The sequence below is a fragment of the Hyla sarda genome, chromosome 3 (genome assembly GCF_029499605.1).
Source record: "Hyla sarda isolate aHylSar1 chromosome 3, aHylSar1.hap1, whole genome shotgun sequence".
Lineage (NCBI taxonomy): Eukaryota > Metazoa > Chordata > Amphibia > Anura > Hylidae > Hyla > Hyla sarda.
In genome coordinates this window covers 206,646,765-206,663,638 of record NC_079191.1, presented here as the reverse complement: position 1 = coordinate 206,663,638, position 16,874 = coordinate 206,646,765, and the positions used below count along the sequence as shown (strand labels likewise).

Genomic DNA, 16,874 nt, shown 5'->3' with positions numbered 1-16,874 from the left:
TTTAAGAAAAACTCACTCTCCAAAATTCCATTGTCGCTCCTTCCCTTCAGAGCCCTCTAGTGCACCCACAGAGCACTTAACATCCACATATTAGGTATTTCTTTACTCGAGAGAAATTGGGTTACAAATTTTAGGGTGATTTCTTTCCTTTTCCCTCTTGTAAAAATTCAAAAACTGGGTCTTCAAGAGCATGCGAGTGTAAAAAATTAAGATTTTGAATTTTCTCTTTCACTTTGCTGCTATTCCTGTGAAACACCTAAAGGGTAACACACTTTCTGAATGTAATTTTGAATACTTTGAGGGGTGCAGTTTTTATAATGGGGCCCTTCAAATCAACTTCAAAACTGAATTGGTCCCTGAAAAATTCAAATTTAGAAAATGTTGTGTAAAATTGGAAAATTGCTGCTGAACTTTGAAGCTCTCTGATGTCTTCCAAAAGTAAAAACATGTCAACTTTATGATGCAAACGTAAAGTACACATATTGTATATGTGAATCAATATATAATTTATTTGGGATGTCCATTTTCCTTATAAGCAGAGAGTTTCAAACTTGAAAAAAATGCAAAATTTTCAAATTTTTCATAAAATTTGGGAAATTTTCACCAAGAAATTATGCAAGTATCGACAAAAATTTACCACTACCATAAAGTAGAATTTGTTACGAAAAAACTATCTCGGAATCAGAATGAAAAGTAAAAGCCTCCCATAGTTATTTATGCTTAAAGAGACAGTGGTCAGATGTACAAAAAATGCTCGGGTCCTTAAGGTAAAAATGGGCTGGGTCCTTAAGGGGTTAAAATAACCTATTGTACTTCTAGAGTGCAGGCACTACAAGTGGGTACAGTGTGGTGTTGGTACTTATTGGCTATATTTAAAAAAAATTGTGGCCGCACTGATGTCCTTGGGTGTGTGGACACACAAGATTTGCTGAACCTGCCAAACTAAACTTTTGAAAAGATTGCACACCTCTAAACTTATTTTTTATACCTAAGCAAAGGAAAATTATCATAATTTTGTTTGATGTACTCACTCCTAAGATTGCCTTTTGTAATAATTAGTCAATCTAGGAATTTAATTAAAGCATTCATATAAAGCTACCATTGAAATGTGTGTGTATGACCTACATTTTGTGAATTAGCTTGCTTTCATAATATCATATGAAATAATGCTCATCTCATTACACCAGAGGAAATATGCAGTGAAACCTGATTTATTAAAAGAGCAATGTAAGGTTAGAAAGAAATGAGAACACATAAAGCAAGTCATGCTTTTCATATTACATGAAAAATAATAAATTGAAAAGTTGGTATTATGGATTTTTTAAACATCTATGGTATGTGATGGTTCATAAAGCTCAAGAGTAGACATAGCAAGATTTATGGTATCATAATAATTATAGGTCATAAGCAGAAGAACAAACCAATATCCTTTTTGTGCCTGTATAATCATTGGATGTAAATCTTGACAGGATGACTACAAGAATGAAAAATAAAACACCATAATGGTATAATAAACCTCAGAAAACAAACACAAAGGAGATCTTTCTAAGATTTCCTGCTGGAAATATGTCTACATGAATTGTTAAAACAAAAGCTGCTAAAACATAAATAACACTATTAGTTCATTCAGTTTTGCTGATTATCTGACTGCAGCTCAATCCATTATCTTATCGATGTAATTTTCAAAAATGAAATTTAAAATAGTAAGAAGCAAAATGATGAACAAAAAAAAGGCAAGGACAAGTGTCCAACCCAACACACGGATGGGTACCACTGTTTCTAATAATGTTAGCAAATTACAAGACTCTGGTTTGAAACTCCCCAAAGTACTATTTTGATTATATGCCAAAACTAGTTACTTTATATGATTGCCTTTGCTGTGGATGTGTGCTCAGAGGTAGAGATGAGCAAGCCTAGACTGGCAACACTGAGCGAGGAAGCACAAGTACTTCCAGAGAAAAATGGGACTTCAGTCAGGGCGCAGAACTCAATAGGACAAGTTCATTAATTAATAAAAGGGGGATGCAATGCTAAAATCATGGAGCGTTTCCAGCCCGTACCGGGCTCTTCATCAGGCTGGGATACAATAGACACAAACATTGCGATTTAAAAACCATTTCAAGGAAAAGCTTCCGGGTAATTTGACAGGGAAGGCCAAGTATGACATCAGAATACAAATTAAAACCATCAGTGCGTGAGCAATTGCAAAATAGTTAATAGCATATACTAAAATCATGGATAGCCAATAAAATGATTGCACTTGTAAACTAGCATTAAAAATTACAAAACTGCAAGAATGTAAAAAAGGATCCGGTGTGCTAATCTGACAGCACAGTGATGCATTTGTTGAATGAACGAGATGAGTACAACTCTGTCCTTATAATGCATGCGCGTCAGTGGCTTCATCTGTTATACAACGTAACAGAGTGAAGTCTTATTGTGAATGGCAAGTGCGGATCGCAGTCGGCAGCATCATTACTGACGGGTGCGGTGACAAGGAATCTCGTTTGTATAATTAGAGTAGATAAAGGTTTTTGTGGCATAATGAATATTAAAAAAAAAATTAAAAAAAATGTGTGATGTCTTTTTATGAATGAATAGTTTGGAGTCGTACCGGGCAGCATTGTTATTTAAAAATGAACAGAAAATAGAACAGAAAAGATGAACAGATGTTTAAATAACAATGCTGCCCGGTACGACTCCAAACTATTCATTCATAAAAAGATGTCACAATTTTTTTAAATATATTTATTATGCCACATAAACCTTTATCTACTCTAATTATACAAACGAGATTCCTTGTCACCGCACCCGTCAGTAATGATGCCGCCGACTGCGATCCGCACTTGCCATTCACAATTAGACTTCACTCTGTTACGTTGTATAACAGATGAAGCCACTGATGCGCATGCGTTATAAGGACAGATTACCTGGTAATCCGCACGAGGTGTGCACCCTTTTTTTCTTTTCTTTACCTCTAAACTGGCAACACGGGCTTGCTCAGAACTTTGGGGAAAAAGCGGCAGAACATTTAAATCTGAGCCTGGCAATGGCACTATTAATGGAGAAGGGATGAAGAACATATTGGCCCTTATTTTTAAGAGTGTTGTGTAGGTTTCTTTGTGGGTTTTAATTCCCTACAATTTATTTTCCCCGGTATTTACTAAGGTTTCCCTACATTTTCCACTTTCCCTACACTTTGCTTTTTTTTTTTTTTTTTACACATGCTCTGATCTGTCTGGTTTTTCTCAGCTGAAATCCACCACATTTTATGTGGAAACCTTAGTAAATATGTTGGGTTTTTGTGAAAATGTCGGGAACAAGCCACTTTTTGGAGACCATGCCCCCTTTTCCCACCAGCCACTCCCCTTTTCTGGGTTTTCTTAGTAAAATGGAGAGTTAGTAGGGGTTTTTTCAATGCTGGCGCAAAATCTGGCACAATGCGACAGAATCTGGCGCACAACCCGACAAAACATGTCGGGTTTGCAATAGTAAATCAGGGCCATTGTGTTTGGCACCTGAATAAATATTAGGATGAGGAAGTAACATTAAGGTGATGTAAGGGTAGCCCAGCATACTTTGCAGGTAGCAGCAAGATTACATGACTGCATGGCATGTATTATCTTAGTTGAAAGAAGATTAATATATTTCAATTTGTTTGGACTTGAGAAGAGACGTTTAACCCCTTAAGGACCAGGCCATTTTACACCTTAGGACTGAAGCGTTTTTTGAACATCTGACCACTGTCACTTTAAACATTAATAACTCTGGGATGCTTTTACCTATCATTCTGATTCCGAGATAGTTTTTTCGTGACATATTCTACTTTATGTTATTGGTAAAATTTTGTCGATACTTGCATCTTTTTTAGTGAAAAATTCAAAAATTTGACTAACTTTGAAGCTCTCTGCTTGTAAGGAAAATTGATATTCCAAATAAGTTTTGTTTTTTATTCACATATACAATATGTCCACTTTATGTTTGCATCATAATATTGACAAGTTTTTACTTTTGGAAGACACCAGAGGGCTTCAAAGTTCAGCAGCAATTTTCCAATTTTTCACAAAATTTCCAAAATCACAATTTTTCAGGGACCAGTTCAGGTTTGAAGTGGATTTGAAGGGTCTTCATCTTAGAAATACCCCACAAATGACCCCATTATAAAAACTGCACCCCTCAAAGTATTCAAAATGACATTCAGTAAGTGTTTTAACCCTTTAGGTGTTTCACAGGAATAGCAGCAAAGTGAAGGAGAAAATTCACAATCTTCATTTTTTACACTCGCATGTTGTTGTAGACCCAATTTTTGAATTTTTACAAGGGGTAAAAGGAGGAAATGTATACTTATATTTGTAGGCCAATTTCTCTCGAGTAAACACATACCTCATTTGTCTATGTAGAGTGTTCGGCGGGCGCAGTAGAGGGCTCAGAAGCGAAGGAGCAACAAGGGGATTTTGGAGAGTACGTTTTTCTGAAATGGTTTTTGGGGGGCATGTTGCATTTAGGAAGCCCCTATGGTGCCAGAACAGGAAAAAAAACACATGGCATACCATTTTGGAAACTAGACCCCTTGAGGAACGTAACAAGGAATAAAGTGAGCCTTAATACCCCACAGGGGTTTTTACGACTTTTGCATAAGTAAAAAAAAAAATATATTTTTTCACTAAAATGTGTGTTTCCCCCCCAAATTTCACATTTTTGCAAGGATTAACAGCAGAAAATACCCCCCAAAATGTGTAACCCCATCTCTTCTGAGTATGGAGGTATCCCACAAGTTGACCTGAAGCGCACTACGGGCGAACTACAATGCTCAGAAGAGAAGGAGTCATATTTGGCTTTTTGAGAGCAAATTTGGCTCGGGGGGGCATGTCGCATTTAGGAAGCCCCTATGGTGCCAGGACACCAAAATAACCCCCACATGGCATACCATTTTGGAAACTAGACCCCTTGAGGAACGTAACAAGGGGTACAGTGAGCATTTACCCCCCACTGGTGTCTGTCAGATCTTTGGAACAGTGGGCTGTACAAAATGTTTAATTTGCACAGTCCACTGTTCCAAAGATCTGTCAGACACCAGTGGGGTGTAAATTCTCACTGCACCCCTCATTACATTCCGTGAGGGGTGAAGTTTCCGAAATGGGGTCACATGTGTTTTTTGCGCCCACATATGGAGTATCTCCGTAGTCGGGAGAAATTGCATTACAAATTTTTGGGGGCATTTTTCCCCTTTTAACTCCTGTCAAAATGAAAAGTATAGGGCAACACCAGCATGTTAGTGTAAAAAATTAATTTCTTTACACTAACATGCTGGTGTAGACCCCAATTTCACCTTTTCATAAGGGGTGAAAGGAGAAAAAGCCCCCCAAAATTTGTTAGGCAATTTCTCCCGAGTACGGAGATACCCCATATGTGGCCCTAAACTGTTGCCTTGAAATACGACAGGGCTCCAAAGTGAGAGCGCCATATGCATTTGAGGCCTGAATTAGGGATTTGCATAGGAGTGGACATAGGGGTATTCTACGCCAGTGATTCCCAAACAGGGTGCCTCCAGCTGTTGCAAAACTCCCAGCATGCTTGGACAGTCAACGGCTGTCCGGCAATACTGGGAGTTGTTGTTTTGCAACAGCTGGAGGCTCCCTTTTGGAAACAGTGGCGTACCAGATGTTTTTCATTTTTATTGGGGGAGGGGGGCTGTGTAGGGGTATGTGTATATGTAGTGTTTTTTACTTTTTATTTTATTTTGTGTTAGTGTAGTGTAGTGTTTTTAGGGTACAGTCACACTGGCGAGGGATTACAGCGAGTTTCCTGCTGCGAGTTTGAGCTGCCGCGCAAAATTTGCTGCATCACAAACTTGCAGCCTGATACTCACTGTAAGCCCCCTGCCCATGTGAATGTACCCTGTAGGGGGGGGGGACCTCCAGCTGTTGCAAAACTACAACTCCCAGCATGCACGGTCTATCAGTGCATGCTGGTAGTTATAGTTTTGCAACAGCTGGAGGCACACGGGTTGGGAAACACTGAGTTAGGAAACAGACAATGTTTCCCAAACAGTGTGCCTCCAGTTGTTGCAAAACCACAACTCCCAGCATGCCCAGACAGCCGAAGGGCATATTGGGAGTAGTGGTTATGCAACAGCTGGAGAAGAACAGTTTGGGGACCACTGTGTAGTGGTGTCCAAGCTATAGCCCTCCAGTTGTTGCAAAACTACAACTCCCAGTATGCCAAAACTGTCCAGGCATGCTGGTAGTTGTAGTTCTACAGAACTACAACTCCCAGCATGCCTGGATAGTAAGGGCATGCTGAGGATGTGTAGTTTTGCAACATCTGGAAGGGCACAGTGGTCTCCAAACTGTGGATCTCCAGATGTTGCAAAACTGCAACTCCCAGCATGCCCAGATGCCAAGGGCTGTCTGGGCATGCTGGGAGTTGCAGTATACAGGGTCCCATTGCAGCAATGCATGTCGCTTTACGGCGACATGCATTGCTGTAAAGGGCCCGACCGCGGCTAAAGAGGAACTCACCTATCACTGCCGCCGCCGTCTTCATCGCCTGGGATCCGGGTCTTCAGGGACGAGGTAAGTACCGGGGCCAGTCCCCAGCACTCCCCCGTCCCCCGCCGCGTCCTCCGGTCTTCCTCCCATTCTCTCTCCGGACTTCCAGGGGCCGGGAGGAAGTAACCGCCCCCCATCCCTCCCCTGCGATTGGTCGGTTAGCTAACTGACGGATCGCAGGGGATAGGAGGAGGTGGCAGGCTTGCCACCTCGCTCCTATACTTTAGCATGGTCCTGGCTGTCTGTCACAACCGGGATCATGAAAAATTACCGGGCAGTCGGGTTCAAGAGACCCGATCAGCCCAGTATCGCCGCAGATCGCAGGGGCAATTTCCCTAGCGATTTGCGGCGATCGCCGACATGGGGGGCCTACACGGCCCCCCTCGGCATTTCTGAAAAGAGCAAAAGAAGGAAAGACCGACGGGAAGGCGCCTAGTGTGATACCGTTGATGACAGGTGGGAGGGGTTAGTCGAAGAGTAGATAATGGGTGCTCACCTTGAGCGAGCGAAAAACTCGCATGTAGACCCACAGTGGGGTTAGTGGTATGGATAATAGTCCACCGGATGCAGCTGCTAAGCCCAGGGTACAGGACAGGACTAGCCAGTCCTGGATAGATATGCAGTGGTAAGGAAGAAAAAAAACTTTTTCAAAGGGCGCTGCTGTTTTCCTGGTGAGATGAAGATGAAAAGTCCGAGGCAGAAGTATTTTGCAAGATATAGCTTCTTTATTGGTGTAGAATCATAGCAAGCAGGGATACAGGCTAGATAACGCGTTTCGGGGGACAGCGCCCCCTTCTTCAGATCAGTGATAACAACTGGTGGTGCTTACATGGTATATATACACTTAAAATGGATGCCAAACATAAGGGGGAGGGGCTACAGTAAACAGGGGCACATACTGTAAAGGCATGATAAATACATCAAAATAGACATGCAAATCATGAAAACCTATTCTGACACATAGAAAAGCCTGATGGAATGGAGCTATTACAAAAACTCTAAATAAAATCATTGGTGAACAGTAGGTCATATGCGCGCATAGTAGGTCATATGCGCGCATCTGGAGCCGCTGGCCGCAGCTCCGGAGTGTACGGCGGAAGTGGCTGTTGCTACAGACGCGTATCCAAGCAGTCTGTCGGAAGCGTCCGGCCAGAGAGCGTTGCCGGGAGACGCGCGACGCGCAGAGGCGCAGCGGGTCACGGGCAGTGCTCAGGAGGCCGGCTCACCCGTGATGACAGGCACTGAAGTCCCTCGCTGGAACCCACAGGAGGGAAAATGTCAGGATGATAGTATATGATGAATAGGCAGTGGTAGTTAATGTGTATAGACGTCAATAAAAATGTCACTGTATATGGACATCTTGAACTAGAGCCAGTGATGTGGCAATGAAAAAAGTGTGGGGGGGGGGCTTAAGGGGTGGAGGGAAAGTACTAAAGGGGGGGGAAACAATGGGCAGAAACAGAAAAACGATCTATAATAGTAGAAATAATAATAATAATGAAAATAAAAATAAAATTAGAAATATTTTTTTTTTTTTATAAAAATAAATAAATAAAAATAAAAATAAATATAAAAATAAATATAAAAATAAATATAAAAATATAAATAAATATAAAAAATAAATAAATAAAAAAAAATGAATAAATAAAAATAAAAATAAATATAAAAGTAAAAATAAATAAATAAAAATAAATATAAATTAAATAAAAAATAAAAATAATAATAAAAATAAATAAATAATTGAAATGAATGAATTAAATAAATAGAGATGAAAAGAATGAAAATGAAAAAAAATGGAAAAAATGAATGAAGATAAAAAAAAAAGGGAGATGAAAAAATGTTAAATGAAAAAATGAGAAATGGAAAGTGAGAAATGGAATATGAAAAATGAAAATAAGAACGTGGCAAATGTAACAGCGGGATATGACACTGCAGTGTTGCTGCGATGCTTGTTGATGCGTTCCCTAAAGCAACGAATTGTGCGCCCCACCTATTGTAGTCCGCATGGGCATTGCAGCAGGTATACATTATTTATTTTTATTTCTAATTTTATTTTTATTTTCATTATTATTATTATTTCTACTATTATAGATCATTTTCTGTTTCTGCCCATTGTCCCCCCCCCCCCTTTAGTACTTTTCGTCCACCCCTTAAGCCCCCCCCCCCCACACTTTTTTCATTGCCACATCACTGGCTCTAGTTCAAGATGTCCATATACAGTGACATTTTTATTGACGTCTATACACATTAACTACCACTGCCTATTCATCATATACTATCATCCTGACATTTTCCCTCCTGTGGGTTCCAGCGAGGGACTTCAGTGCCTGTCATCACGGGTGAGCCGGCCTCCTGAGCGCTGCCCGTGACCCGCTGCGCCTCTGCGCGTCGCGCGTCTCCCGGGCAACGCTCTCTGGCTGGACGCTTCCGACAGACTGCTTGGATACGCGTCTGTAGCAACGGCCACTTCCGCCGCACACTCCAGAGCTGCGGCCAGCGGCTCCAGATGCGCGCATATGACCTACTGTTCACCAATGATTTTATTTAGAGTTTTTGCAATAGCTCCATTCCATCAGGCTTTTCTATGTGGCAGAATAGGTTTTCATGATTTGCATGTCTATTTTGATGTATTTATCATGCCTTTACAGTATGTGCCCCTGTTTACTGTAGCCCCTCCCCCTTATGTTTGGCGCCCATTTTAAGTGTATATATACCATGTAAGCACCACCAGTTGTTATCACTGATCTGAAGAAGGGGGCGCTGTCCCAGAAACGCGTTATCTAGCCTGTATCCCTGATTGCTATGATTCTACACCAATAAAGAAGCTGTATCTTGCAAAATACTTCTGCCTCGGACTTTTCATCTTCATCTCACCAGGACAACAGCAGCGCCCTTTGAAAAGGTTTTTTATTTCTTCCTTACCACTGCCCCTCGGCGTTTGCCCTGGATGCCTGCTGAAGCATTTCAGCAGGCATCCGCTTCCGATCTCTGCCCGGGGCGCGGCAGAGACCGGAGAAACACCAGGACGTACTAGTACGTCCTGGGTCCTTAAAGCCCAGGGTGCCAGGACGTTCTAGTACATCCTGGGTCCTTAAGGGGTTAAAATTCCCCTGTGTTTTTTTTTTTATCTGTCAGCCAATCTTTTTTTTTTTATTGGTTCTCTTTTTGACTGTACTTTTGATTAAATCTCCTATTGTTCTGTTGCATTTAAATGTGATAACCGGTCTGTTTTCTGGTATCTTTTTTAAATCTTGATCCTGTTCTAAAATGAACCAGTTTTTGTGGATGGTATTAGTCATTTTATTTATTGGGAAGTTACATAATGAAAAGAAAAAATGTTCTTTCTTCTTTTTTATTTCTTTGTTCTTATATAGTAACTCTCTCCTGGTTTTCTGCTCTGCTCTCTGCAAAGCTTTCTCTATAACGCCAGCAGGATAATCTCTGACTTGGAGCTGTTTTTTTAAATCACCTGCTTGTTGTATATAAGTATCCTTACTAGAATTAATCCTCTTCAATCTAATGAACTGGCTGTATGGTATACTATCTTTCTTACTTTTGGATGAGAGCTGGTGTAATGTAATAGTGCATTTTTATCCCTTTTCTGAAGCCTTTTGTTTCCATTTGACTGTTCTCGATGAATATCTCAATATCTAGAAATTCTAGAGACATATCACCAAATTGGTGTGTAAATGTCATATTTACCATATTGGTTTTATTGAGATACTCAACAAAATCACCAAATGACTCTTCTGTGCCCTCCCACATTACTATGATGTCATCAAAAAACCGTTTAAACAGTTTGATGTTTTGTATATATGGATTTCTAAATCTTTTTCCAGTACAGACAGAAACAGGTTGGCACCTTACCACCTACTGCCCTGCGATCACATCCATCCATGTGTTGTCACCAACAACATTTAAGAATAAAGAACACAGCGCTGGAACCGTGGTGAGTGACCTGCGTCTTTCTTTCTCATCTTTTGTCTGAAAGAAGTGTGCCACATTTTAGTCACATTGTTTGTGAATTGTGTAACAGGAAAAAAAACATGTGAAGGATGTAAGACTGATGCTAAAAATAAACTGTACCGGTAATTTGCACTGAATAACCTGATGGCCGTTTTATTGGTTTTCACCTAAAGTGGCATGGTCATGAAAATGTACCTCCAACTGTAAACATCATTTAATTTTTTTACAGTCTAAACTGAACTGAGGGCTGAATTCAATAATAAATTAGTATGCTAGGAGCACACCATTTTTAACACATTGGTCTATGGTTGGATAAAGGAAACAAGAGAATTTGGATTCCTACAAAAAAAATGAGGTTATGAAATGTATAGGGGCAGAATGTTGCACCTGTTTAGATAAAAATTTTGAAGACTAAAAAACAAAAAAAAATAAAAATAAAAAAATTAAGGAAGACACTGACACTATTTTTATGTAATGACCTGTTTACATCTTGTTTTCAACCTATATTTGGTGTACTAATGAATAAGCTCCAAAAAGGGCCTGGGACATGTTGCCACTGGTTGTTCTATGTAACTTAGTAGTAGACTATGTTATTCCATAAAAAGGTATAAAGTAAGAAAATATACACCATGCAGTATACATGTTATCTATCTATATAAAGTAACACACAAAACAGAACTCCCCTACAGGGTGCGCAGGAGCCAGCAAGCAGTGCAGCTCAGGTCAGAAATATCTAATACAGAAATAACCTTGCTTCAGCTCTCCAATATGGTGAATCAGATGAGTAGCTTTATTCCATCTAAAGATGCCATCACTGTAGACTTTCGATGGAATAAAGCTACTCATCTGATTCACTATATTAGAGAGCTGCAGCAACTATTTTTGTCAGTTGGATATCTATCTATCTATCTATCTATCTATCTAGCAACAGAAGAATGCAGCAGCACACTGCCAGCACAAGGATATAGGTGAAACATGAACATGCAGATAAAACATGGAGAGCTATACAGCTATGGTGTAATAGATGCAAATGTGAAACTATGAAATAGTGAGGCACTTAGCTCGCAAATTTGTCTCCGCCGGCGGTCAAATAGCTTGGACCGTCCCACCGCGATAAGGTGGTCTCATTGGGACGGACCCTACACTATGAATATGCCTCTGTGTGAACAGTTCAGTAAGCATGGCAGGATCTGGAACATCCAAGATTTGTTATGACTTGTCATTACATTTTGGACAATACCTGTGTATCGTCAATGTGGAATGGATCTTAACATAAAGGAACTGAAACTTTTATATAAATTTTTTTGTGAATACACTCATCTCTTTCTTTGTATTAGGATCAGAATTAGATCTAGTATGCTTAACAATACTTTTCATACATAAGAGTAAGCTATTGCTATTGAAGGCACTCACTGGTACTGCAAGCTTCTTCTTTATTTAAAAAAACTCACATAGCGGGAACAGAAATTAATAAACGACAATGGGGTTGCACAGGTAGGAGGCGATCGCTATTTCCTGCCAGCACTTTGTCTGGCCTCAACACACCTTAAGGGTGCGTTCCCACAGGGCGTATAAGCAGCGTGTTTCACGCTGCGCAAAATTAACAGCAGCAGCAGGAAATACGCTGCGTATTCCTTGCTCACTATACACACAGGGCTTTCCGGCGGCAGCCCTATATGTGTAGTGAGTTTTGGAGACGGGGCCATGTGCCGGTGTGAGGTGGTTTTTTGCGCCCCCATGCGTCCGCTCCTCCCCCAGCTCTCCGAACATTTCCGAAGCTAGAACTGGGGAGGGCAGAGCAAGGGGAAGGAGAAAGTTCACGCCCCCTCCCTCATCTCCCCTCCCTGAGCTCGGCTGCTGGACGCAGATCTCTACGGCCCGCCCCCTCCCTGAGGACATAGTTCTCCACGGCAGGTCCCCTCCCTCATCTCCCCGAGCTGAGGACGTAAATCTCCACGGCAGGTCCCCTCCCTCATCTCCCCCAGCAGATCTCCACGGCAGGTCCCCTCAAAGGGGGACATACTGCACGGGCTACAGGCTAAAGGGGACAAAGGAGGACATACTGTACGGGCTAAAGACTGCACAAGCTAAAGGGGGACATACTGAGCTCTATGTGTAAAGGGGGACCTACTGTACAGGCTAAAGGGGGACATACTGTATGGGCTAAAGGGGGACATTTAGCCCGTACAGTATGTCCCCCTTTACACATAGTGCAGTGCTCCCAATGAGCTCTATGTCCTCAGCTCGGGGAGATGAGGGAGGGACCTGCCGTGGAGATTTACGTCCTCAGGGAGGGGGTGTGCGGTAGAGATCTGCGTCCAGCCGAGCTCAGGGAGATGAGGGAGGGGGCGTGAACCTCCTCCTTCCCCTTGCTCTGCTCTCCCCCAGTTCTAGCTTCGGAAATGTTCGGAGAGCTGGGGGAGGAGCGGACGCATGGATCTACGGGGGCGCAAAAAACCACCTCACACCGGCGTGTCTGTGACGCGCGGCTCCGCCTCCAAAACTCACTGCACACAAAGGGCTGCTGCCGGAAAGCCCTGTGTGTACAGTGAGCAAGGAATACGCAACGTATTTCCCGCTGCTGCCGTAAATTTTGCGCAGCGTGAAATACGCTGCGTATACGCCCTGTGGGAACGCACCCTAAAAAGGAAACATACTCACATCTCTGGTGGCTCCCGCTCCACTGTCGTAACTGCTCTGCCCTCTAGTTATGTCTTGTCAAAGAGGGGACCTCATTTTTTGTGGAAGGGTCCTCTGGCTATTCCATAAATTTCTTAGATCAGTATACCTCTATAAAAATCCTTATTGTGAGTGGACATAATAGCCAAGATTTGTTAATCGACTTGATACAATCAAGAAGGATTTTGCTCATTACACCCATTGACAGCTCAACTTTCATATCTTAATAAGTTCTAATAAAATGAAAGCTGAGCTGTGACTAGTAAACAATTTTCATTTTTGTAATTTCATTCTTTCCTCCTCCATTTCTTTTTTATCTTCACACCCATATGAGGGCTCATTTTTGCAGGATCAATTATACTTTGTGTGACCAATTGTACTTTTCAGCTGAGAGCGGAAAATCTGCAGCAGATCCCAGTGAAGTCAATGTAATCTGCTGTGGATTTTTCGCAGCTCAAACTCGCAGCAGGAAACTCGCTGTAAACCTGCCAATGTGAATGTACACTAATGATTCATCATAAAAGCCCCCTAAGGAGACTAATAAAGTCTGAATAAAAAGACAAAGAAAAAAAAAAGAAAAAAAGAATCTAAGGTTTTGCACAAATCGGTTGTTGTATATGATTGGTTTGTTGACTAGGAGCACACAAAACAAAGGTGTGAACAAAAATGTAATTATACATGTCAGATAAGGCTAGGTTTGTTTTTTTTGGATGAAAAAAAAGCCAGAAAATACACCAGAAAAACTGCCATTGCATATTTCAGCATTTTTTTTTATAATTTTTTTTGTCATTTTTACCTTTGTGTGAAAATTGCTTTATTCCCTTTTGGCAATTTTTTTCTTTTCCTGTGTTTTGAAAAACTGCCACTGAGCCCAAAAATGCAGGAACACGCTGAGGAGGAGTAAAAAAACAAAACGCCAAATACAAAAACACAAAGTCTTGACTTGCAGCTAACATCTGGCCACAGCGTTTTTTTCACCCAAAAAATGCCATGGGACAAGTTTTGAGTTTTTTTGGGCACTCTTGCAAAAAAAAAAAAAAGTGGAAACCTAGCCTTATATTGCTGCTTTTGTATAATGTCCCTTTCATCAGATCACTTTTTGTCCAAACTCCTTAAGGGGGTACTCCACCCCTAGACATCTTATCCCCTATCCAAAGAATTCCTGCGATCTCCCTGCTGAACTCTCCGATCGTTTAGAGAGTCGGGTGCAGTGCTGGAGGCTCCTGACATCATTGCTGCGCCCCGCTTGTGATGTCACGGCAACGCCCCCTCAATGCAAGTCTATGGAAGGGGGGGGTGACGACCGTCCTCCCATAGACTTGCATTGAGGGAGCATGGCTGTGATGTCACAAGTGGGCCGTGACTGTGATGTCACAAGCCTCCGCCCCGCATCAGCAGTCATACGGCATGAAGTGAAGTTCGCTCCGTGCACCGGATGTCTGGGTGCCGCAGCTGAGATAGTTGGGGTCCCCAGCAGCGGGACCTTTGCAATCAGACATCTTATCCCCTATGCTTTGGATAGGGGATAAGATGTCTAGGGGCGGAGTACCTCTTTAATATCCCTTCAAAAGTCCAGGAACAATAAATATAAATAATAAAGATATTACTTAAAAACAGATTTAAACTGTCATGATGTCACATTTAAAAAGCAGCTGCTTTCTTTTCTTAAATCATATAGCATACATCATATCACATTATCCCAATTACTTAACAATTAAAGGGGTACTCTGGTGGAAAAAAAAAATTAAATCAACTGGTGCCAGAAAGTTAAACAGATTTGTAAATTGCTTTCTGGCACCAGTTGATTAAAAAAAAAAAAAAAAAAAAGTTTTTCCAATGGAGTACCCCTTTAAGGATTAAAAAAAATAAAAAAAACAGCACATAGTTTAAAATTTATTACAGGAAACAGTAAGATAATAATTGAAATAAAATCAACAGTTTTTTCATTTTTATAGATGTAAGTTTTTGGTAATAGAAAAACCCATCAATTTTCTATGTATGAAACTAAAGTTCCTAATCTCCATAAGATTAGGCTGAGCAATGGAAATCCATCTGAAATCTGGAGTACTGTATGGTCAAGGTTCTGCACAAACAATTTTGTTTCACTGTCCAAAACTTTACAATGCAATCCTTCTTCATCTTCTTTTCTACGCTGCAGAAGATTTTCCAGCAATGTACATAGCAAAGACATATTCTCATATTTAGTAATATTGTATTTGGCCTGGACCTGTAATAGTAATAATAAAAATAATTTAGGATTTATTTATATTAAGGATTTTAATTGAATAATAATAATAATAATCATGCTGCCATTGATGAAAATAGTAATTAAAGGAGATCTGCATCAATAGGTCTGGGAACTCCCTCGATCTCCTGTACAGCGCCCCTCACTCTGCCGCGGCTCTCCCGTGCAGGAGACGTGTCGGCCGCAACATGATGCCACGGCCGACATGCCCCCTCCATGTATCTCTATGAGAGAGGCAGAGATGTAGCGTTCGTGCATACCTACCTCTCCCATAGAGCTGTATGGAGGGGACGCGTGGACATGCGCATTAGCTGGGCAGAGCAGGGTCATACCGGGTCCCTGTACTGGAGATCAGACACTTATCCCCTATCCTGCGCATAAGTGTCTACAGTACTCCTTTAACCCCTTAAGGACCGAGCCCTTTTTCACCTTAAGGACCAGAGCATTTTTTGAACATCTGACCACTGTCACTTTAAACATTAATAACTCTGGAATGCTTCTAGTTATCATTCTGATTCCGAGATTGTTTTTTCGTGACATATTCTACTTTAACTTAGTGGTAAATTTTATGGTAACTTGCATCCTTTCTTGGTGAAAAATCCCCAAATTTGATGGAAAAAAATGAAAATTTTGCATTTTTCTAACTTTGAAGCTCTCTGCTTGTAAGGAAAAGGGATATTCAAAATAATTTTTTTTTTGGGTTCACATATACAATATGTCTAATTTATGTTTGCATCATAAAATTTATGAGTTTTTACTTTTGGAAGACACCAGAGGGCTTCAAAGTTCAGCAGCAATTTTGAAATTTTTCACAAAATTTTCAAACTCACTATTTTTTAGGGACTAGTTCAGGTTTGAAGTTGATTTGAAGGGTCTTCATATTAGAAATACCCCATAAATGACCCCATTATAAAAACTGCACCCCCCAAAGTATTGAAAATGACATTCAGTCAGCGTTTTAACCCTTTAGGTGTTTCACAGGAATAGCAGCAAAGTGAAGGAGAAAATTCACAATCTTCATTTTTTACACTCGCATGTTCTTGTAGACCCAATTTTTGCAAGGGGTAAACAGGAGAAAATTTTTACTTGTATTTGAAACACAATTTCTCTCGAGTAAGCACATACCTCATATGTCTATGTTAATTGTTCAGTGGGCGCAGTAGAGGGCTCAGAAGGGAAGGAGCGACAAATGGTTTTTGGGGGGCATGTCACCTTTAGGAAGCCCCTATGGTGCCAGGACAGCAAAAAAAAACACATGGCATACCATTTTGGAAACTAGACCCCTCAGGGAACGTAACAAGGGGTAAAGTGAACCTTAATACCCAATTTCTCCAGATTCAGAAAATACCCCATATGGGTGAAAATTGCTCTGCTGGCGCACTACAGGTCTCAGGAGAGAAGGAGTCACATTTGGCTTTTTGAAAGCAAATTTT

General features: G+C 41.0%; 1 protein-coding gene across 6 annotated transcripts in view; it reads right to left on the bottom strand.

Moving 5' to 3' along the window:
* Nucleotides 1-15,048: 15,048 nt before the first annotated feature.
* The window catches only part of MEI4 (meiotic double-stranded break formation protein 4), a 330,746-nt gene continuing 328,920 nt past the window's right edge, over nucleotides 15,049-16,874 (bottom strand). For 4 of the 6 annotated variants that reach the window (XM_056565916.1, XM_056565918.1, XM_056565919.1 and 1 more), the window contains one exon: nucleotides 15,078-15,423. In XM_056565916.1, the coding sequence (XP_056421891.1) occupies nucleotides 15,225-15,423 (199 nt within the window). In that variant the 3' untranslated portion in view covers nucleotides 15,078-15,224. Of the gene's footprint in view, nucleotides 15,424-16,874 lie in introns of all 6 variants that reach the window. The other 2 variants (XM_056565921.1, XM_056565922.1) reach the window with 2 other exon arrangements.